The 23,458-nt window shown below is 36.9% G+C and overlaps 4 protein-coding genes across 7 annotated transcripts in view; 2 read left to right on the forward strand and 2 right to left on the reverse strand.

Moving 5' to 3' along the window:
• Positions 1–389: 389 nt before the first annotated feature.
• LOC117564634 (ionotropic receptor 40a) lies at positions 390–3,768 on the reverse strand. Its single transcript, XM_034243496.2, has 4 exons — positions 3,287–3,768; positions 1,878–2,382; positions 715–968; positions 390–652 (listed from the first exon to the last, which is right to left on the reverse strand). Exons 1-4 carry the CDS (start codon positions 3,723–3,725, stop codon positions 486–488), a joined length of 1,365 nt encoding a protein of 454 aa, XP_034099387.2. The 5' UTR covers positions 3,726–3,768; the 3' UTR covers positions 390–485.
• A 7,939-nt stretch (positions 3,769–11,707) lies between these two features.
• On the forward strand, positions 11,708–12,701 carry LOC117564782 (fibrinogen-like protein 1). Its single transcript, XM_034243685.2, has 2 exons — positions 11,708–12,464; positions 12,534–12,701. Exons 1-2 carry the CDS (start codon positions 12,094–12,096, stop codon positions 12,643–12,645), a joined length of 483 nt encoding a protein of 160 aa, XP_034099576.2. The 5' UTR covers positions 11,708–12,093; the 3' UTR covers positions 12,646–12,701.
• Positions 12,702–13,834: 1,133 nt separating this feature from the next.
• On the reverse strand, positions 13,835–15,067 carry LOC117564011 (uncharacterized). Of its 3 annotated transcripts, XM_052002645.1 has the most exons (4): positions 14,963–15,049; positions 14,630–14,772; positions 14,486–14,571; positions 13,835–14,394 (listed from the first exon to the last, which is right to left on the reverse strand). In XM_052002645.1, the coding sequence occupies exons 2-4, from the start codon at positions 14,673–14,675 to the stop codon at positions 13,939–13,941; spliced, it is 588 nt and encodes a 195-aa protein (XP_051858605.1). In that variant the 5' UTR covers positions 14,676–14,772; positions 14,963–15,049; the 3' UTR covers positions 13,835–13,938. The 3 variants fall into 3 exon arrangements, 2 of the variants coding, with proteins under 2 accessions (XP_051858605.1, XP_034098496.2); XM_034242605.2 differs by lacking the exon at positions 14,963–15,049 and having other exon boundaries at positions 14,486–14,574; XR_007954587.1 differs by lacking the exon at positions 13,835–14,394 and having other exon boundaries at positions 14,485–14,574; positions 14,963–15,067.
• Positions 15,068–15,779: 712 nt separating this feature from the next.
• LOC117564010 (probable basic-leucine zipper transcription factor N) overlaps positions 15,780–23,458 on the forward strand; it is a 32,341-nt gene continuing 24,662 nt past the window's right edge. Inside the window, exon 1 of one of the 2 annotated variants that reach the window (XM_034242601.2) lies at positions 15,780–16,490. The gene's annotated coding sequence lies outside the window, so the exon portion shown is untranslated. The remainder of the gene's footprint in view (positions 16,491–23,458) is intronic. The other variant, XM_034242600.2, reaches the window with a different exon arrangement.

The following is a 23,458-nucleotide window of genomic DNA, read 5'->3' on the forward strand; positions in this document are numbered from 1 at the left end:
TTTTCAAATCGAATACAAATTATGTTTAATTTAGGGTTATTTTTGTAAGTTTTGTCAATTTACTTAAAAGAATTGTTCACAAATTGAATATAACTATTCTTTTACTATGTAATTTTGCAATCATAAATTTTAGTCTATTCAATAAAGCAATGATTGATTAACTATATTTTTATTTAGCTTAGCAATTTTTTCCAATTCAATAAAAGACTTCTTCTAAGTCGCATAGTGAATTTTGTAATATATTTATATTCGATTGTTATTGAAAATAATGTTTTTTTAAATGAAAATTCTACTTTTAATCATTACTAGTAAACAGTAGAATAAGTTAATTCATATACAACCAATATTTACTGTATTTTAACAAAGCATTCTTGTTGCTTTGTTGTCACTGTGCGTATGGTGATCAAATAAGCTAGCGCCAAGTCAAGTCCAAATCTCATTGCTAATGATTTGCATAAAAATAACGCAGAGATGCGATAAAGTAATCAACCCAAATTCTGTGCAAAGATTCGCACGCTCAACTGACGCAGCATTTGAAACAACTGAAGCAGCTGAAGGCGTCGCCAGCGTCGCAGCCAACGCAGACGTCGACGTCGCAGCGACTGCGCCAGATTCAAGCGGCGATAGCAGAGTTCTAGCAGCAGCATTAGAGCTACGAAAAAACAAATTGGGTTAACATGACAAAAACACTTTTGATATTTGGGTGAACTGCACCTGCTGTGAGGGAGCCAACGGCGAGGGCGATGAAGGCGCCTTGCAGCATCCGCAGATTCAAGGCGCTAATCATCTCGTTGTCCTGCGCATGCTGAGGCTGCGCCTTGGCCTCGTTGCTCTTGGTATTCGCATTCTCAGCGGCAGCCAACTCTTTCGACTGTTTAGCCTGATCCTTGGTCATCATGCGTGCTTGTGCCTCGTACTCCGCTGTGGTCATCTTGTCCAGTATTCCACCCTCGAACAAGTGCATTAGACTAACAAAGGAGAACAATCTGTCAGTTAAAAGTCACCTTAGAATAACACAAGCAAGAAAGTTTCAGTCGAGTGTGTAGTGACTGTGAGATACCCGCTACCCATTTTATATAAAAGCAAAACAGTGCAATATTGTTCTTAAAATATACCAAATTAATATACAATACAAATACTAAGAAATACACCAAAGACTACTTTCAGTATATTCATATAGTACTATATTCAAAATATACCATAGAGTGCCAAATATACCAGATTGTCAGCCACAGCAACTAAATAAATAACTTAAATAACTTCCACATCGCATTCAAATGCTCAGGAATCTTAAATATTATACTATTATACAAGGTGCGTTCCAAAGTAAACAGGACTTTTAACAAAAAGACAGAACAAATAGTTTTTTCGGCAAAATCAATTTATATTATTCAAAATAGTCTCCTTCTGCTTTAATACAGCTTTTTGCGCGGTACAAAAGCAAGTCGAACGAGTGTTTTAGCTCGTTGCCCGGTATGGCCTCCAGTATGCCGGTGCAAGCCTTTTGAATGGCCTCGACGTCTGCATAACGCTTTCCTTTCATCGGCAAATGCATTTTTCATTATTATTCATATTATTCATATGTAACAAAAATCGAGGCTCTAGCGTGGCAATATTTTAAAACAAACTTAATCTGTGTACAAACATAACAAGTGCTAACAAAAAATTAAAGCTCTATCTTTTATAGTCTCTGAGATCTAGGTGTTCATACGGACAGACAGACGGACATGGCTAGATCGTCTTGGCTGTTGACGCTGATCAAGAATATATTTACTTTTTATACTCGGAGATGCTCTTTCTACCTGTTACACAAAGTTGTAATACCCTATAATACCCTATTCTACCCTATGGGTAGCGGGTATAAATACTCAACCTACACATCATTGAGACTGTCGAGAAAGGGACAACCGATCTGCACCGCCACCGCCGAGTATCGAGTATAGAGTTTCTGGCTCAATTGAAAGTTCTTTGCTCCGTATTGTTGTATGTTAAAGTAGAGCGTCTCACGTCCCCCCAAGACAGCCTTGTTCTCCCTGCCATCCGCTATGAGCTTAATACCCGCCTCCACCGAGTCAATGAGAAAAGCGCGATGATCGTCGGGCTGCTGTTGCCGCATCAAAGCGTAGAGCTGGCGAAAGAGTTCGGTGCCATTCTCGAGCATCTCCAGGGAACTGCTCTCCTTCTCCACATACAAGCGATAGCCATCCTGTTGCATCACGAACTGCAAACGTTGCAACGTGTTGATGGGCGCCTCACGAGCGGGGCGAGCAAACTGCGATGTCAGCTGCGCAGAGTAGACATCGGCCAGCACATAGGTGGCGGCAATCCAGTAGACGATTGTCAGGAACTTGGCTCGATAATCGTGGTACAGCTCGTGGCAAGCTACGAGAAGAGAGAAAGAGAAAGACAAATCTCAACTTAAAAGTAGAATGCAAAGTAGATTGTAAATCTTAGCTTAAGAGCTTTTCGATCTTAAAAAAAAAACCTAAAACAAGAATTTTAAATTATGGAAGTGCGAATATTGGAATATTTATTTTTATTTTATTTTAAACAATCTCAATTTTAGAACGTTGGATCTTGATTTAAGATTTTGCTTTCTTGGTTCAATTTTGAGATTTTTCCGTACTTAAAATAAGATTATAATCTTGAATGTCAAGATCAGACAATCTAGAATTTTTCTAGATAGTTTTTTTTTCAATTTTGACATCATAAACTCTTGGCTTAAGATTTTATTCTTGATTTTAGCACGTTTTTTTTTCTGTGTATATAGTGAAAAGAAGTACTTGGAAAAATTAAGAATTTTTGGATTGAATTAAGCTTGGATTATTAAGTATGCAGTTAATTGTTAAATTAGTTGAAGGTGAGAACAAAAATGATTTAGGCAACGAAATTCTATAATCAATCGAGTCTTTCATTACATTCGAGATCTTCGCTTATAAATTAGTTAGTAGAACTGTTGCTAATTATTCTTTATATCTATGTCTGTTATGATCTATTTCGAAAGTAGTACAAAGGAACAACTGCATATATTAAATTATTAAAACTGATTATTAAATAGCAGTAATAAAATGACATAATATGCATTCAGTAAAATAAAAACAAATAATTTTTCTAAGCCATTTTTTTAAAAAGTACTATATGATACTTCACTTTAATCCCAAATTTAAGCATATTGAATACTTGTATTAAGTAAATTCGGGATTATATAGATATTGACACTTCTTCATGGTTGTTTAGACCTAGTTTTTTTTTTTTTTTTGGTATTTCTAAGAACAGTTTCACTTACATTGCTTGAGAAACAGACGCAGCGTGAACCAGATGCAACGCTCGAAGAGCTGCGGCGGCATCTCAGATTGAGGTGGAGTGCGTCTTGGACGTCTCGATCTCATGAGTAACACACAGGGCGTAATCTCCTTGATGTAGGCCATGTAAATGCAAAGCTCGCCCAGCTGCTCCACATCCAAAGCCACCTGGCGACGCCGCCACTTGTGAGGCAGCGCAATGATGCCATAGAAGATGGGACCAGAGAACACAATAGTCAGTATTAGATATGGCCAGATGTCCAGCTTGAAAGGACGCATGATGGCCAACGCTTCGTTTAAGCGTCTCGGAGCATGTGTGGCAAAGGCGCCCGAGTCCGCGAGCGTGAAGAACGAGAATTCAATTGCTTTGCGGCGTTCCCAACTTAAGCCGACATCGCCTAGGAAAAAGTCCGCCAGCTGCATACAGAGTAGAGATGAGGTACAAAAAAGTGAAATCTGAGGAAAACTTACGCCACTTTGAAGCATTCCGATGCCGCCAGTGAAGCTATCGTTTGTCTCGCCATTGTCAGCTGGAGCGCGCAGCGATCCTTGAGTCCTTCCAGGCGCCTCGATGTAGACAAACTGAAAGTTCATGTGCTGCGCCAAGAGCAGCAGCAGTCGATGATCCCGTCCGCCAGTCACATTCACCTCATTGTATTCCATGTGCTCGAACTCCTCCGCAGACTCATCGCTGGTCGGTTGTGACACGGCGCTGCTCTCGTTACTGTAGCTCACCCAGAACCAGGGCGGAGACTGAGAAAATGTTTTTTTTATTCAAATGATAAGCACCTTAAGATACTAAAATTTTATATGATTTTATTATTCTACATATTCTTAAATGAAAATGTTATTTGATATAATTAAAATATTTTTAGTATTCAGCAAATTTAATATTACTTACTTAAATGACTTAACATTTAAATAATCGTTCGATTAATTAACCATAAAGAAATACGTATAGAATATACGCCGATATACATATCTATGATCAACTGAACCTCCTCCTATTATTGCATTTTGACGTATTAAAATCTGACTAATATCATAATTGTTAGTTATAAAATACAAATTTAAAATAAAAGTCTTTTTTTTTTAATTTTTCTAAAAATTAGTACAATTTCGAATAAAGTATTTATGATTCCTGACAATTTGGTTGCTATCAGATAAACATTGTTATTTATTGAAGATATGTATATTTTTGTAAGGGAAAGACGTCTAAAATTCTTTACGGTATATTTTGAATAGAGTACTATATTAATATACCAAATATGGCCTTCGGTTTTTTTTTATTTGTTTTCGCTATATTATTTTTGGTGTAGTAGAATAATAATACTTTTGCCTTTATTCAAAATGGGTAGCGGGTATCTCACAGTCGAGCATACTGGACTGTAGCTTTCTTACTTCTTTTAAATTATATATAAGAAATTAAATTAAAAATATATTATGTATTCTTTAAAATATATTATGTATTGTTTAAGAAATTAAATTAAAAATATATTATGTATTCTTTAACGTACAATTAAAAACACTTTTAAGCATTGAATTATTTTTGTATTTCTTTTTTTTTATGTTAAGGTATTAATTAAGATTTTATTTTGATTTGAATCTCCCACACATTTCTTTAAATTTTGTAGGACCTCAATTTCTTAACACCAATAACTACTCATTCGTCTACTCACATGAAAAACGGGTACTCGAAAGACGCGCCCCTCGAAATTGGAATATACCGAGGCGGCGCTGGGCAGAAGAGGAGTTCGCTGCAGTCCCAGATTGTCGCTATCGTACCAGTTGACCAGTCGCAGCTGACTCGTCCCGGTTGGTGCTGCCTGGTTGTAGTAGATGCGAAATGCCTTGGGCCGGGGTCGCGTGATGACCACCGCACGCATTGGCTCCTCGAAGCGAACACGCATCCCAGACGGCGGCTGCTTGGCGCCCCAGTAGAAGATGAAAAGACTGAGCCGATGGGCTAGGCGACGTTCCTGGATGAGTGTGGACAGGTCGTCCGGCTGGTGGAAAATCAAGTTGACGCACTCAATGGCGCCCAGCAGATTCGCCTCGATGTAGGCGAAGAACAGCTCCAGATCGTAAAATATAACCGACTTGTAGTAGAGTCGATGCAGTCGCTGCAGAAACTCCTCCACCTGAATGCTGTCATCGTGTCGCGAACTGGGCAGCGCTAAGATGGCCAGCTGGCGAGGCTTCAGTCCATTGATGATCTGCGAGAGAGCTGCATACACACATTTCAATTACATATCACTAGAGATCGAGCATGAATGAATGATGAAAACATACATTTGGAAACTTCACAAAAACGATTCTTTTTTAAGGAATTATTAATTCTATTATCATTATTATTCTCTATTGTCTATTTAATTTTAATTTAATTAATTTGAATTTATTTCCTTTATTATTTATGAAACTTGAAACATTCATTGTTTGATTTTTTTCACACATAAAAATATGGATTAGGCGTTAAAGTTTTCGCGTTACTTTACTTGCGAAGAATAGTAATTCATATGAAAATAATATAAATTAGCTATCTCTTTTATTGATATATGAGTTACTTTTTAGTTTAAATTTAAATTTATTTTTGAATAGTTATCACTTCTTTTTTACCTGTGGCCACTTCGGACTCGTTGCACGGCACGAAGCTGAGTTTTGACCAGGCCAATGGACAAAGCCAGCCGAGAAGTAGAACAATACAACGTTGTAGCCGCATTTTGAGTATGCAACTCGTCCTGGCCCAAGTCCTTTTATAGGCCACATTATGATGGCAACTTTTGATGCGCAATTATTGCATCAGCGCTGAAATATCAACTGTCAATTTCATAGCGGACAGCTTAGACAGCCACAGCGGACAGACAGCTGAATGAAAGCTCATTGCTATGAGTTACGAGTTACGAGCTTCGGCTGTCGATTATCGTATATCGATTTTCGGACCTCAGCCCTCAATTCGTCGCAGCTGCAGTCGGTTGTTGTTGTTGTTGTAACTGTTGTTGTTGTACTCGTATTGGTATTTATTTTTTAATTGTCAGAAGTTTGTCATTGCCGTTTTCGCTTTCCCTCCAATCAACCAACCAGCCTCCCCTCTCTCTCTCTTTCTTTCTTTCTTTCTTTGTGGACATCTATCGATGGATGTCTCGATCTGCGCTTTGGTTGGCATTTTGTTGTTGTCGTCAATCTTCTAATGCTGTTGACATTAATTCCGTGTTGTGCGCATTTTTCTTTTCTTCTTTCAGCCTCGCTGTTGCCACTGCCACAACTTCTGATGCTGCTGTTGTTGTTGTTGGTTGCTGCCCCTCGCAACTCTCTTTCGACTCACATGTCAACGCTCTACTTTGCTGCGCCAGTCAATGATTTATCGCAATCGCAGCGCCCCAGCAACAACAACCTCAACAGCAGCAACAGCCGTCGAGATTACAAATGTGGATGGATACTTAACAAGTCTGTGGGCTGCTGCTGCCTGATTCTGATACGAATTAAGGACGCGACAGCATCTAGAATCAAACTTGCATAATTATATAGATATTTATAAATGTAATTTCAGTCAAACAGCATAATATTGAAATATGTTTATATATAGAGAAAATTAAGAGCTATTGGGCTCTGCTTAAATGCTTTGGGAAGATTTCTTCAAAATGGATAAAAATAAAAGTATTTATAAAGAAGACTTTCGCATGGTTATTGTAGTTTCTCAAATACATTTTGATATTCCTCTAAAATGTTCTTATTTTAAACGTTTTAATAAGATAAAAGTGAAAAAAGCTAGCTCAAAAATACAATGGTTATATATTTTTTTACTTTTAATTAATAAAAATATGTAACTTATGTTTTTGAACTGTGTGCAAGAAAACAAGATTCAATTCAAATAAATCATTAAATCATTTCTGTAAGAATCGAGTTTTAGAGAAAGTTAATTTGCGAAAATCTTCTGTATATAATACTTCTTATTCCTACATTTTTATTATTTTTAAAACTTTTCTTAAGAACAGTAAAGTAAGGTGAAAAAGCTCAGAACACAAATTTGATATGCATTAATAGCGCCATCTATCGTTCGCAGGCTTGAAATATTACGAAAACAGTCTATAGAAGTTTACAAAAACTATTCCAGAGTATCTGAAAGTTGCATAGTTTCTTGGGTCCACATGCCAAATAGTTCCAATTGCCTGTCTCACATTACTAGAAATTGTTTCATAAGTTTGAATAAACAAATGTTGCTGTCTGAGCCAACGAAAGTCTCATTTGGCCGTTTTGTTTGACCAAATTGGTGTGCGATGCCAATTTGGGCGATAAGCTGGCGCTGCCTTTACCTCTACAGCACAGCTCGACACGGTATTAAGAAGCGAAAGAGAGAAAATCAACAAAACGATGACCCGATTATGATATGAGAGCGTCTATAATTGCCATATGTATACACAAATGAATACTGTATGTATCTTTTCGGTCCGTCGATCCGTCTGTCTGCCTGTCTGTCCACTTTTCTGACCACTGTTGTTTGTGATTAATGCCTTGGGCGCAGAGCAATGCCAAAACCTAGTAGAGCAACGCGACGCGGCTGAAACGGAAACTGAAAACTTTGTCTGACCTTTGATCAACGCATAGACCGAGTCAAGAGAGAGAGAGAGAGGGATGGAGGGAGAGTGGAAAGGGGGATAAACATAAGTGCGAGTATTATAGAGATCCGAGTTGTGGCTATTTATAAAGCCGGCTAACTGAAACAAAAAAAGGAGCAAAACAAATAAACCCCGCGTTCTGCGTTCGACAACTTGTTAAACTTCAAACTGTCTGCAAACGCGACATTGTCTGATAAACGACAACAGCAACAGCAGCAGCAGCAGCAACAACAACAACAACAATAACAAGCAGAGGTGCAACATCCATGCTGAGTGGGCAACTGTCTGGCGATTGCATCTGCTCTCAGTCTCAGTCTCAGTTGCTGACTCTGACTGCAAGTCTTACTCTGACTGAGACTCTGTGGCTAAAGCTGTGGCTGGGGTCTGTGCTGTGGTCTGTGTTGTGGTCAGGATGCAGCAGGCAGCACGCCAACACTTTTTGTTTCAACGCGCACGATAGTGAAATGTGGCCCGGTTCAATGTGGACTCCGATGGACTGGCCCTTCGATCGAACCTGATGTCGACGTCGAAGCCGATGCCCGATGTCGATGCCACTGCCAGATGGAGCCGACAGCCTAAGTGGATCGTTGCATCGCTGCAACTTGGAGCTGAACTTGCAGTTGCGTCTCACATGGCAGTTGAAGGCTGTCGAGCATCGGGAGAGGGGGGAGCGGTTAACAAGGGGGGTTTGGCAGGGGCAGCTTTAAATGCACTTTATTGGTTTTTTGCGCCAGAGACGCGTGAGCCGCCCTCTCATCACCATAACGAGCTGTCAATTGCCAGAGCTCTTGCATGTAAATTACTAACTGCGGCCAAAAGACTCTCTGACTTTCTGACTTCGTATTGCTTGACTTGACCAACACTCCAGTCGTGGCTTAAAGTCAACAGATCAAGCTATCAACCGTTAGCATGCACCGGCTAGATGAAAAACATTTTCAAATTCCGAAAAGTTCAAAGAAAGAAAAGTGGAAAGTCAAGGAAGATGTTTTCCTTATGTACTGAGAAATAAATAGCTAAACTAAATCAGTAGAAGAGTATGCTAAAGTCGTAGGAATTAATATTGAAAGTGAATTTAGATATGGTATATGTATCGTAGCTAACGATATCCAAAGTATTTCAAAGTGCTTCTTCAGATGAGATTACCTTTAAAGAAACAAGAAAAATATTGTGAAAAATCTATTACACAAAAAACCAGAAGAAGAACTGAGAATTTATCTTTTTTGCAAAATTTATGTTCCTAACAATAGATCCACAATAAATTGCTATTGCAATAGCTATATGCATGTTTATTTATAAAAAGTATTACAATATAAAAGTATATTATGAAAGTAAAAAAAATCGAATGAAAAAAATATTAAAACAAGCTATGAATGAAATCCCACAGACAACAGTCAAAGTCCTTATCCTTATTCTTATTCTTGTTCTTATTGGAGTCGTCCTTATCCTTGTCGAGTTCGTCGAGTCTCTTCTTTAATGCCTTGAGTAACTTGTCATCACTGAAAATAGCCCGAAAGACACGCTCAGTGTATCTGTCGTAGACTCCCAGTTTCTCGAGCAGACTGATCACACGCTTCTCGAAGGCAGTGTAGTTTTCCGATTCATTCGCTTGACGGATAAGAGACTGATCGGCATTCGAATTACTCTGCTTCTTCTCACCGTAGTTGCGGTAGGCATGATATGCCCTGATCTTCTCGTCCAGCTTATCAAGGGGTAGAGCAGCAGCCAAAGACAAGCGTTGAAATTGTCTCTGAAATTCTTCATCTTGGGATTTCGTTGGCGAGTCCTGATGCTCCTTCAGAGTGCTGTGGATTCTCTTCGTCACAATATCGTTCAGTTTCTCCAGCGGTTGCTTGGATTGCTCCAACACGGACTCGCTTAGGATGCACTGCATCAAAAGAAACAACAGCGATAGCTTCAGTGCTTGGCTTAGGGCTGACATGACTTCTGACTTCTATTTTGCAGCTTGGACTGATGACAGGCTCTGGGCATCAGTTTGTTTATAAAGCGTTTAAAGTTCGCTGATAAGAGTCGAGTTATGTTGCAACCCAGTAATTGCATTTTAAAGGCTCAAGGCCCGCATGTGGCGCCTTCAAAGTTTAACTTTTTATGTACGTATATTCCAATAGCTCAAGTGTTACTAGTAAACAATATTTTAAATTTATAGTTGCGTAACAGAGTTATGGTTTTTGTATGTACTTATGTGGTACGGATTCTGAACTTAAAAAAAAGTAGCTAAACAAATTATGGCCATCCTTAACCTAAATTATTTATAGATGTAGGTATTTTCAATAGACAGAATGGGAAAACACGTTTATAAATTGTAAAAGTTGTGGCTGAAATTAGATAAACATATAGAGCACTCTCTAATTTTATAAGATGTTGACATGCCAACTTAAAAATTAAGTTTAAAAAAAAGATATATTTACTGAAGTAGTAGAAATATTTTGTTGTTATAGCCTATGAACAATTTCACTGAGGTTCACAAGTTTTGGAAGTAAACTGCAATATTTTCAGTATTTTAACTTCGTTTTCTATATACTTAGATTGAACTTGCTTGTTAGTTGATATTTATTGAACAAATATTTTAAATCGTATAGATTACAGTCAGCGTAATTATCAAAGCGTAGAAATCTTAAGTAACAGTCGTGATCTATGTTAACAAGTAAGAAAGTTACAGTCGAGTGTGCTCGACTGTGAGATACCCGCTACCCATTTTAAATAAAAACAAAATATTGCGATATATTTTTTTTTCAAAATATACCGAAAATATTACAAAATACTAAAAACATACCAAATATTTGATTCGCCACATTAAAAATATACCATAGACGGCACAATATACCAGATTGCCAGCCAAAGCAACGAATACCCCTAGTAAGTACGGATAGACAGACAGGCGGACATGGCTAGATCGTCTCGGCTGTTGATGCTGATCAAGAATATATTAATAAAAACTCAGTCCCACGTCGGTTTGAAAGTATTCGAGCATAATTTCGACTTTTTCGGAGATTGACCCTAATGTCAACACGCGACTGAAAGAAATTGAAAACAATGTTGTTGTCAATGGGTGTTTAAGGAGAAGCTGCTTGGACAAACAGAACAGAAAAAATTACAGACAATCATCCGACATTGAAATGACTTCCGCCGAAAGAGAATTTAGGCCGAGATTCTAGGTTATCATTCATTGACCACTCTCGCTCAGATCTATTGAGCGGAATCCACATCGGCTCCACTGACTTTTACGAAATTCAGTTCCAAATTCATTTTGTTTGCGGGCAGTCGAAACATTTAAAATGGGCGAATAAAATTTAACGGAGTTTTGTTACTGATGGTCCTTCAAATATTCTTGGTGGCTACAACAACTGGAGATGAAGTGAGATCAAAGACATAATACTAAGAAGAATAAAGAGTGATTAAAGTGTATACGTTTTCTTCCTATCAGACGTATGAATCAGACCAAAAAACTGTAAAACCGTTGCTCGATATTATTAGACAGCTCAGCAATAAGTTAGAACAAAGTGAAACTAAGGAAAAGCAGATAAGTGAATTAAATTCTTATGGAAAAATATCATGAAATTATAAGAATTCATGAAACATTAATGAAGGAGGCAGATCTATTAAATGAGTATAAAAACAAAGTAATCAAAGGGGAAAACGATTTGCAATTGTGTCAAAATAAGGTTGATAAATCGGAATCTGAAATTAATTCACAATAAAATATGATTATTAAATTAAAAGAACAACTAACAGATAAATCCACTAACTTAGACAATTGTCAAGTTCAATTAAAATCTTTTAAACTTAGTTTAATTGAAAAAGATGAATATATTAAAAATAACACAGAACATCTGAAAACACTTGAATTGGAATTAGAAAAGAGTAAATCAATATTAATAAATCATGAAAATGATATTCAGTTAAGTCGCTCAGAAGTCAACAAATTAAATAGGACATCAGAGAACATTAGAGAAGAACAGAAAAATATTCAATTGAAATCAACAGAAAGTGAAACTAACCTAAGTCAATCTGAGCTTGATAAATTAAATCCCACAACATGCCTCCCTTTCGGAGAATATTCAGGAGTAAATCAACTCAATGTCTCTGGCATAGGTTTATTCAATGTTTTGTGCGATAGTCAGTTAGTTGGACCTGGATGGATTGTAATACAACAACGAGTTATGGGAAATGAGAATTTCACTAGGGATTGGGCAACGTATCGCAAAGGTTTCGGTTCTTTTGAAAGTGATTTCTTTCTCGGATTAGAGAAAATGCATCGTATCACGAGCTTGCAGCGTTTCGAACTTTACATACATTTGGTCAATGAGGATGGAAGAACTTACTACGCTCTCTATGACGACTTCAAAATATCTGATGAAGATAATGGATATACACTGAGTTTGGGTAAATTCAATGGAACTATTAGTGAGGATGCCATGATATGGGCTGAACACATGAAATTCTCAACATTCGATCACGACAACGACAAAGATGATGATAATTGCGCAGTCAAGTTTGAAAGTGGCTGGTGGTACGATTATTGTGCTCTTTGGTAAATATTGCAAATTTTTGTTTTCAAAGAAATATTCATAATTATAGATTTTTGTTGTTTCTTATGCAGTAGCTTAAATGCACCATATTCGCCATATCTACGTTGGCGGGTTGCTTATAACTTCTATTTACTTAAAGAAGTTAAGATGCTAATTCGCCCCAAAGAAGAGATGAAGAAGTGATAAACTGAAAAGCTGAAATTTCCATATTTGACTCAATTATGTAATCATTTATATATAATTGGTACAAATTGGTGGAAATTGCGTACTTAAAAATAAAACGCTCGACTATTTAATGCAGCGATCTATTTTTTGAATGGAAATAGATCAGTTTTTATTACATTTATTATATTTTTTGATGAAGCAAATTTTAAGTCTCTACACGCTTTCAATAGCGGTGCAAATACTTAAAAGTCAGTAAACTTTTGATTATCCTGTATGTATCCTTTCAGTCTATACATATTCGTTTCTTATCTAAACATAAATGATGCAGTTTTGTTACTAATAATACATAAAAAAGTATGTTTGTGCAACTTTAGTTGATGAAAAGGTAATAATAATTACACAAAGCAGTGTATTATAGTGGGTGCTATAAGCGTATTTATTTTCTTCTTATTGGACAGATGAACTCGACTATAAAAGTAAGAAAGATACAGTCGAGTGTGCTCGACTGTGAGATACCCGCTACCCATTCTGAATAAAACCAAAATATTGCGATATTATTCTCAAAATATATCAAACATACTACAAAAATGCTTAAAATATAGCAAATGCTATTTTTGGTATATCAAGATAGGACCACATTCAAAATATACCATAGACTGCACAATATAGATTATCAGCCAAATCATCTAAGAGCCTTAATAAAGCATTTGTTTAATAACTTCGGCAATTTTTATCACAATTACTACAGTTATTATTGTATATATCAAAATTCGCGACGCTAGCCTTAATCGATTTTTTTTATTTGAGTGGACGGAAATGGGCGTGGTAAAAATTTGAAACAAGCTTGATCTTCGTGCAAACATAACAAATGCTGTCAAAAAAAATATAGTTCTATCTCATATATTCTCTGAGATCCAGTGTTTCATACGGACAAACAGACAGACAGACACACAGACGGACATGGCTAGATCGTCTCGGCTGTTGACGCTGATTAAGAATATATGTATATACTTTATAGGGTCGGAGATGCCTCCTTCTACCTGTTACATACATTTCCTATCGGCACAAAGTTATAATACCCTTCTACCCTATGGGTAGCGGGTATAAAAATTAATGTTCAAGTGGAAAAGAATATTTGCTTCTTGTTGTTCACTTATTTTTTTGATGTACTGAATTTTTTCCGAATAATAATTTATATTTTGATAAATTTCCAATTTTTAACAAGCGCCAATAAATGTTTCTTTTATTTCTTTAGTCTGCAACTTATAATTTAATAAATCGTTATACTTAATATATTTTGAAAGTGTTTGATTAACCTAAAATTGTATTCCAAATATCCCAAATAGGATCATACTCCTCGTCGGAGTCACTTTCATCACTGTCGACGGTCTGATAAGGACAATTTTCGGAATTGATTGTCAGTTTGAAGGCTTTGAGACTATTCGTCTCTGTGTCGGCAATCAACAAATCTTTCTTTTGAAGGTGATAAAAAAGTTTACAGGCATCGCTAAGCCTTTGAGTGTGAAAGTAGTTATCAATGACTGCAATGCGACTGTCTATGTCTCCTTCCAGTTTTAATCTCAGCGCATTATAGCTAATGAACTTCTCATAGGCGTGATGCTTCAGTGCAAGAGATTCCTCTCCCAGATTTCCTGCAATTCGAAGAATGGTTGACTGCTGATCGAATTCCACATTTCCAACATAATGTCCCGTTTTGGATGTTGCCAGGATATGTTCGATCAGGTGAGTGATTAGTTTGTTTTTATCCTGCGATAAATTGAATATTGTAGTAAGATATGAGAATTCAATTGTGACTCTAATTTGAAAGTGCGTATCAAAGTCATGATGTACTCCTTACTGATGCTGGTGGTGCTGAAGTTGATGAAGATCCTGAACTTGTGGTTGAATCATCAGGTGTAGAGGTCATTTCAGCTTCCACAACCACTACTAATAAATTTTTTGCAATTTACACAGGTTTTTTTGTACAATTCAAAGGACTCACAAACAGCGCTGAGCATTAGCAGAAGAATTCCAACTTTTAGCTGCATATTTTCAATCTAGTTGCCAGGGTTTCTAAGACTAAACTGATTGACAAACCTGACCTGGTTTCAGGTTTTTATACACACATTTTGTCGAACTGAAAAACTAAGATAAAACATAATTGGAATTGTTAGTTTTCAAAACAAATACTAAATGTTGTCATAAATTTTCACAAGTTATTTTCTTAGCATTACATCCGCATGCTTTTGATATGGAGCTAAAGTTTATTTAGTCTTCAAAATATTTGTCAATATTATGTTTTGAGAAATTATTAATTTTTATTTAAAGGAATTACTTAGAAATGATTTTATAAGCTATTTTATACTATTTTTGTAAACATTAAAAATATTTATTTCTTTGATATCGCTTTTTTACATTAATAAACACTTCAGCTCCAAAGGCAATTTGTAAGAGACTGCACACCTCTCTGTAATTCTCTAGTGTGTTTGTCTGCTCTAGCTATTTTCAAGCAATTTTTCAATTAGCAAAAGATAATTGAAAGTGTCACAAACTTATATTTTACGTATTCCTGTTAATTATAGTACATAAATTAAATTCTCAAGCACCTGATGTTAGTTTAAGCGTAGAATTCAACCTTTGGACTAAGTTGAAATAATTCTTACTAATTAAATTGAATTGAGTTCAACTTCCATCTAAACATAATTTACATATTATTTTATCAAGCTTTTTTGCGTTGATTTCAAGAGAAATCACTGTTTTATTAATTTGCAGAAAAGAGAGAATTAATAAATAACTAAACCTCAATTTGAATTTTCAAAATCTTTTCCTTTTTTGCAGTTGGTTTCCCTAAAGCAGAATGCAAACGAGTTCATACTCAACGGCTATTTAAATATGTTCCACAAGTTGTGTGGAACGTAATGGCGGCAAACAGCTGCGCTGAGCTCAACCACACGTGAGCGCAGGTGAGAGCCCGGAGAGTAAGAGAGAGCGAGAGTGTACGATCCACAGCACAAAACGATGACGATAACTATGACGATAACAAAAACAACTACAATGAAGACGAAGACGAAGGCGAAGACGACGTGGTCGGTCGATTGTCTTGGTGGGTTGCTGCTGCTTGCTGGTCTCTCTGCGTCGGCTGTTAGTCTTGCAGTTGGTTTTCCATAACGTTGAGGGTACGACGATTCAGTTCTTGAACGACTGCTGGCCGTGTTGGTAGCAAATCGCGGAACGCTGCATTGCTCGCAAGCAACAACGACAAAAAGAAACAAAAACACACGTTACGTTAACGTGTTAACGAACGCCGGAGTGTGGAGTTCGAGAGTCGAGTCCCAGAGTCGAGAGCCGAGTCGAGCGTAGAGTGTGGAGAGTCGGACGGCGGTAGACGCGGTGTGTTTTTGCTTTTTGGAAGACGTTACTTTGTTTCGGTTTATGGACATTTTGTGAAATGCAAAACAAAAACAAAATCCAAACGCAGCAAAGGCAAACAGCAAAAGCAGCAGCAAATCTCACACAACGAATCAACAAAGTGAAATTTAGTTTTGAATGCGATTTGAAAATTAATTGGCAAGAAAGGCATAAATGATTGCAAATTAAGCGTATTTTTGAAAAAACGAAATCGCCCCAACAAGAAAGAAATACAAAAAAAATAAAAAGTAATAAGAAAATAAGCTAAAAAACAAGTTTAAAAAGGTGCAAACGAAACTAATAATATATAATTGAAATCAATAGCAATATCAAAGTGCAAATCAGTTTGTGTATAAATAAATAAAAGCGTAATTATACAAAGCAACCAAACAAGGCGTTTAACTAGACGCAAAATCTTTGCCCCAAAGGTGCGTAAAATAGGAAATTACTTTTCTGTAAGTGCCCAAAAAACAATAGTAAAAAGAACATTATACGTAAATTGAAAACAGCTGAGAAAATAGTAATAAATGGAATATGCTAATAGGAACATAAACATAAACCTTATCAGCTGACAAAACATAAACAAAAGCATTGAGAAGTAGCAAATACGAAATTAACAGGGAAATAAACCTATGAACTTTTTTTCCATTTCCAAAGTGGTTCTGGTCTTCGTTGTTGTTGTTGTCGTCGATGTCGTTGTTGTTGTGGTGTAATGCAAAGTTTTGGTGGCGCAAAAATAAATACAACAATATTCCCATATAGCTAAAGCAATGTGCATAAGTGTGGAGTACATGTGTATGTACTATATGTGTGTAGTATATGCAGCAGCAGCGACAGCAACAACAAGAAAACTGTTAAAACCAGTTTGCAGCCAACGGCGACGGGCGGCGCATGCGCCAAACAGAACTCCAGAGCAACTACAACAACAACAACTACACCGAGAAACTGGCAAGAGCCAGAGAAAAGTTGGTAGGGCTGAAGCCGCAGCCTCTGTCTCAGTCGCAGCCGCAGCCGAGGCGAATCTTTGAGCAAACTGTGAAGAAGCCGGCCCAAAAGACGTACAACATCTGAAAAGGAGGCGCAACAGAAGCTGCTGCCAGCAGATGTTGGATGCTGCTGACTGCGCTGCTGACGGCGACAGCGACTGCGACCGAGAGAATTGATAAAGCAGTTTAAGAACGTACAAAAAAAAAAAAGAACGAAATGTTGCTTAGAAAACACTTAAGACTAGGCTACCGAAGTGAAGGGCATTGCAACACAGTTGTGCAAACAGACAGCGCATCAGTCAGCCATTCAGTCAGTCAGGCAGTAAGTCATTCACTCAGTGAATCAAAATTGTTGTGTTTCAAGGCTGCGCCTTAGGTCTTCATCTCCTCAAAAAAGTATTTGCACAGCAGCAGTGTGGCACTTCAATTTCAATTTCATATCAGCGCTGCTGTTATCTGAGCTTAAGATACAAGCGTGCGAGCTGCAGCGCCAGATAAGTGAGATAAGCTCGAAGAAATGCCAAAAAAACACAAAGCGAAAAAGAAACAAGACAGCGAGCGAGACAGCGAGAGAGAGAGAGGGAGAGAGATAAATAATAATGAAAACAGAAAACACGTCGAAAAGATGTGAAAGAGCTCAGACACCTGCCGCATGCAGCTAAAAACGAAACCCCCAAGGGAAGCAGAAAGAGAGAAAGAGAGAGAGAGGATTCGGACTCTAAAATCCCTGTCGAGTTGCCAATTCCCAGTTCTGAGTGTATTTTGTGTGCCCTTTTGCTTGTGTCGGTCTCTTTTGGGATTTATTCATTCATGCATTTCGTGTCCGTTTCATTTGCCCAACTCAATTCCGAGTCCGAGTCCGAGTCTGAGTCTCCGCTTTGTCTTGCATGCAAATTTTTGCGTTTCATTTTCTTTCGACTCGCGTCGAGTCGTGTTGAGAGCAAGAGCAAGCAAGTAAATAAGTGCAGATACTTACTTATATAAGTAGAAGTACACCTCAATACACAAATATACACAAACATATATATATATATAGATATAGGTGTAGGTAGAATTACGTTGAGTGTGCACGACAAAGGTAGATAAACCAAAAAAATGTATAGAACGATTTGGCCGAGAGCAAATACTCTCACCTTTAATTTGTTGCATCTAAAGATCTGCACAAGAAGTGTTATCTCTCAGGAAAGATTATCATCTTATAGATTTTCTTAAAGTATATTCACTTCATCGCAATAAAATTTCAGAGAGCAATAGAGCAATTTAACCACTAATCATAATAAAATTCTTTTTTAAAAATTATTCATACTCTATTCACTATTCAAACCTTATTTACACTATGAATAGCAATAAAGTTTATTAAACGATCGATCCCCTTACAATTTTTGGAATCAATGTTGAAATGTTTAATAATTAATTCAGAGTTAATTTAAATAATCTTTCGCAAGTTAATTTTCAGCATGGATTAAGAAAAAACCCAATACAAATCAAACTATAGTTGAGTAAATTGAATGCTGTCTATTACAAGCGTATTCACAAATCTATAACACTCTTGTTGGCTCACTTACCACATACATATATATAGGGTATCAAAAGCCATAACGAAAAGAAAAGAAATAACCGCATAAAGCTCTTTGTACAATTCCTGAAAATGGTCTGGTGCCCGTTTGTTGTTGTTGTTGTCGCCGTTGTTGCTGTTGTTGCTGTTGGCCGTGTTGTGTTGCCCAGGGTCATGCCAAGTCACAAGCCAAGCGAGCAACTTTCATTAAAGCCAAACCCACAAAAGCATACCAAGACAGCCAGCCAGCCAGCCAGGGCATTATATGTTTATGTTTGGCGATCTATAACTCCATTGAGCCACAGTGTTCAATCAACTGTGTCAAAGATCACAGCGGCAACAAACAATTTATGATTATAATTAAGCTCAGATCCCCAGTCTCCAGTCTCCTCCACTTGCCCATTATGCAACAATCTTGACTCTTGTCTTGTCTTGTCTTGTCTCTCTCGATCTTGACTTGAACTACTCGTAAAATCCACAAGTTTGTTCTAAGTTGGGCGCTCCCCGATTGCGAAATTCGCAATTTATTTAATGCCTTATTAACAATTTCGAAATTGTTCAAAGCGGAAATAAAGTTTCATTCTGATTCGAAAGCATAACATTAATTTTAAATGGATGAATAGAAATTAGCGTTAATATTGATGTTAGCGCTTATCGAAACATTCTTTTATGATCCCATTTAGTTTAAGCTATTTATTTTGAATAGATTAAAGTTTGAATAAGATACCAAATCTTTGTAATTTGGAAACTCATTTAAAAACAAACAGAGAATGAATTAGTTATTTAAAAACAAGTTACGAAGTGAGTAGAATTTAAAGGTGGCAAACTGAAATTAAGACTTTGCATAACTTTAAAAAGTTTTAAACAAGTTAAGAACAGAATAAATATAGTAATTAAAATGTTATTACTTTTCTATTACTATTTAGTGCTACAATGTACTATTCAAATAAGTAATATACTGAAGATTAAAGGGGAAACATAACTCTATCTTTATTTTCTATGTAGATTTTCTCATCATAGAATTCTCTCTTCATTGTCATAAGATTTTCCATCTGCTTCTTTGATAGACATTTCTATTTATCGGCCGATCAATTTGTCTGTTATAAACAAGTTGTTTTCCCAATACAACCAATTGTTATTTGTACAAACAAATTTTATAGCTGTCATAGAAACATTGAGAAAATCGTTGTTTATGAGCTATAAACTATTTGAGTTCAGTTCTATTTCCATTCTATTTTGATATGAGTATTTTCATGGGAACTTTTTGTAAGTTGAGGTTCGCTTTGGCTTGAGTTTGGGTTTGGGTATTCTGTCACCCTTGTTGGGTCTTTGCTGCTGTCCTTGAATGGCGCCCGCATGGACTTGCAACCCGTAATTAACTGTCATTGGATAACTGCTTTGACTCTTGGTTGTTGTTGTTGTTGTTGTTGGCAATTCGCAGTTGGCAGTTGGCGGTTGTCAGTTGGCGCTTGGCTCATCGGCTAATTAATCATTTGTTCGAAATGCCAATTTGTTATTTTTCAATTTTTTGCGTTTGTTTCTTTTCTTACAATTAAGCAACTTTTGTGCAATTGTATAATAATAATAATACACAAAAAAAAGTGTGCGCTCATTTGTTTCTCATTTTTTATCGATATCAAAATATTGTTGGCTTTTTATTCATATTTCTTGCTTCCCCACAGCGAGGTTAAACTTTGACCTAGTTAATTCAATTTGAATTGTTGCGACGTCGTGTGCCGCTAATTCATCATCATTGTGTGTTGCAAATGTTATGAGCATATTTCAAATTGTGCAAATATTTGCGCAGATCCGCAATTAAATAAAGCCTACATTTCAGCGTCACCTATTACCAAATTCCTCTTTAAATACATCTGCCACTTGAAATACCTCGGCGAAAACTAAAAGTCTTTTTTTTTTGCCAGAACTTGACCAGACATTTGGCTATAAATACCTCAAGCTAGAACACTTGAGTCTACAGCTGCCGCCAACAGACAAAACAAAATAAGTTATTAATATATTAGTTATTTAAACAATTCGCAGTGTCAGCAAGAAAAACAAAATACGAAATTAATAATAGCGATGGAGATGAAGAGGCCAAAGAGCCTCTCAAAGCTGTCAACGAACAACGCAATCTTGGTGATGTGGGCGTGTGCGCAACTAGAGATGGTAGTCGATAACTATCGCAGCCATTAAAGATAGTCATGTTACAAATGAAAGCTGTTAAAGTGTAAACGCTCTCTTTTAGGAAGTTCCGCTTAGAGCGCCAAGTTGAAATAAACATAAATCATTTACATTTTAGTTATAGACAATTACCAAAGTGCTACACATCTATCGACTGATGGTCAATAACTATCGCAGTCACTTCAAATAATTACAAATTAGAGGCGTTGAAGTGTAAAATCAGACAGTTTTTAATGAGAACACAGCCTGTTGCCAAGTTCCGCTTACAGCGCTAAGTTTAAAGAACTCGAAATCATTAATCAAAACTAAAGTGCTACAAATCTATCGAATGCTAGTAGAAAACTATCGTCACTAAAAATAATTACAAGCGTAAATTCCCATAGTTCTTAATAAGAACATAGCCTGTTGTCAAACTTCACTTACAACTCTCAGATAAATTGACCCGAAATCATTAATCATGCATTAGTTATAGGCAATTATTAAAGTGCTACAGATCTATCGAATAGGAGTTCATAACTATCGTAATCTCTAAGAATTAGATGTGTTAAAATATAACCTCTCTCAGTTCTTAATGAGAACACAGCCTGTTGCCAGTTTTCGCTTTGAGCATTAGTTCAAAAACAGTTTTATATCATTAATCATCTACTAGTTATATGAACCATCACTAAAGTGCTACACATCTATCGAATAGTTCATAACTATCGCAATCTCTAAGACTTGAAGGCGTTAAAATGTAAACTCTCTCGGTTCTTTATGAGAAAACAGCCTGTTGCCAAGTTCCGCTTACAGCGTTAAATTCATAGCCATTAATCATGCACTAGTTTTATGGACCATCACTAAAGTGCTACACAACTATCGAATGGCTGTTGTCAAAGTGTTATTATTTAGTTTTTTGTTGGAACTCAATCAGCGGGCGGCTCAGCATGCACTTGATAGTTCATAATGCCGAATTGGGGGATAACCTCATATGGGTGTTATAATACAAGACATTCGAGTGCGCTCGCATATCGGAGCACGTATTTGTTGTATGCTATGCTATACTATATTGTCTCTTTGTAGCATTTGCGGAAGCAGCAATCAAACAAAATAATGTCGAACGTAATACAATTTCACGCTTGAGACCAGGGCCAAGTATCTTGGCTCGCTTGCTTTGGCTACTGGTTATAGACCGGACAATTAGCCAGCAAAATGTTTTGATTTGTTTTGTTTGCAACAGCACTTAATAGATCAAAATGGAAAACAGCAAACAGATGTCGATGGCTGGCTGGCTAAATGGATGGATAGAGGTCAGCGCATATTAACTAGTATAATGAAACTATATAACATAAGAATACAAAAGCCAAAGTCAAGGCAATAAACTGTAACAGCTAAACAGCTTCTGGCCATTGAAGTGTGTCTAATTGGATTTAACAGCCAACTGAGCAGAGGCGGATTGACGCTTAGACGGTACAGTTTACTCAGCCTTCTAGACTCTGGCTAGATTTACGAGTATAGGCACTACGTTATGTATAACATGCATCGGCTTCTGGAACTTTTGTGGCCCAGTAATTGGGTCACTTGACTTGTGACAGCTGCTGTGCCGTTATATGTTCGCTTCGTCCGTCCATCCGTCCGTCTGTCCGTCCGTCTGATCGTGTGAATGTCATGTGGAAATTATGTCACACAAAAGTTTTGACAAACTAAGGAAATGGTGCTCCAATAAAAATGAAGAAAAAAACAAACCTACGGCTAACTCTCTGCAACTCCTCAACTCTTCAACTCAACTTTGCGGTCATGTTGCAAACGGAAAACATCGCTCCGCTCATAATCACAAAATAATAACCAAATAACGAAAAAAATACGAAAAAATAAGAGTTACATATTATTTCTGTCTGGCCCTAGCTGCGGAAATAGCGGGCAATAGCGGGTTTTTGGAGCTCTCCGGCCTTTCCAGATAGAGATAAAGTGCCATCATAAACGCCATTTAATTGTACCTCCAACTGCCAAGGGAATGAATGCCTTAACTCGTCTCTCGTCTCGCGTCCGCGTCTCGCGTCCGCGTCTCGCGTCCGCGTCTCGCGTCCGCGTCTCGCGATAAGCAGACATTGGACAATTGCCTGACCTGGTTTCCATTCCATTATGCGCCAAGCGGGTGGCGGGTGGCTGAAGGGGGGGAGTGAATAAATGTGAGAGGGAGGCGGGGGTTATGTAAATGAGTGCACTCGTGAGTGCACTTACCAAAATAACTTAGTTCACAACTCCGAAATTTGGTATTAATTTGACGTGATTTTTTACGATTTGCTAAAGGGTATTTCGACTACAAGAGGGTACTCTACAAAAAGCTGATGAAAATGACATGATTTAAAAAAAATAAATATTATTTATAGAGAAGAATTCTAACATACGAACTTCATAAAGAATTGATAATTATCATTATAATCATTTCCTTATTTTGGTAGAAGTCATTTTAATAATCCTACGAGTAGTTCAATTTTATTTTCTTTTATACTCAGAATCTTTCTGGGATTATGATAAAAATTCAGTTTCTCAACTAATTCTAATTTTGCATTGTGTGTATTTATATGTTAATTGAATTCAAATTCACTCCAGTAATTTCAATTATTTTATAGAAAGTTACCTCAATATTTCAGTAAGAAATTCCTTTCTAATTTCTATGAAATTTCTTGATTTAGAATAAATCTTCTGTTTCTTTTAAATAATT

The sequence above is a fragment of the Drosophila albomicans genome, chromosome 2L (genome assembly GCF_009650485.2).
Source record: "Drosophila albomicans strain 15112-1751.03 chromosome 2L, ASM965048v2, whole genome shotgun sequence".
In the NCBI taxonomy this organism is placed as follows: Eukaryota; Metazoa; Arthropoda; class Insecta; order Diptera; family Drosophilidae; genus Drosophila; species Drosophila albomicans.

Coding starts and splice junctions, on each gene's coding strand:
- LOC117564634 (XM_034243496.2), bottom strand. CDS start 3,725: ATGCAGCTGGCGGACTTTTTCCTAGGCGATGTCGGCTTAAGTTGGGAA. Junction 969..1,877: donor CTCGACAGTCTCAATGATGT/GTAGGTTGAGTA, acceptor CTCCTTTGTTAG/TCTAATGCACTTGTTCGAGG. Junction 653..714: donor CGTTGGCTCCCTCACAGCAG/GTGCAGTTCACC, acceptor GTTTTTTCGTAG/CTCTAATGCTGCTGCTAGAA.
- LOC117564782 (XM_034243685.2), top strand. CDS start 12,094: ATGGGAAATGAGAATTTCACTAGGGATTGGGCAACGTATCGCAAAGGT. Junction 12,465..12,533: donor TACGATTATTGTGCTCTTTG/GTAAATATTGCA, acceptor TTTCTTATGCAG/TAGCTTAAATGCACCATATT.
- LOC117564011 (XM_034242605.2), bottom strand. CDS start 14,675: ATGCAGCTAAAAGTTGGAATTCTTCTGCTAATGCTCAGCGCTGTTT. Junction 14,575..14,629: donor GCTAATGCTCAGCGCTGTTT/GTGAGTCCTTTG, acceptor AAAATTTATTAG/TAGTGGTTGTGGAAGCTGAA. Junction 14,395..14,485: donor CTTCAGCACCACCAGCATCA/GTAAGGAGTACA, acceptor AATTTATCGCAG/GATAAAAACAAACTAATCAC.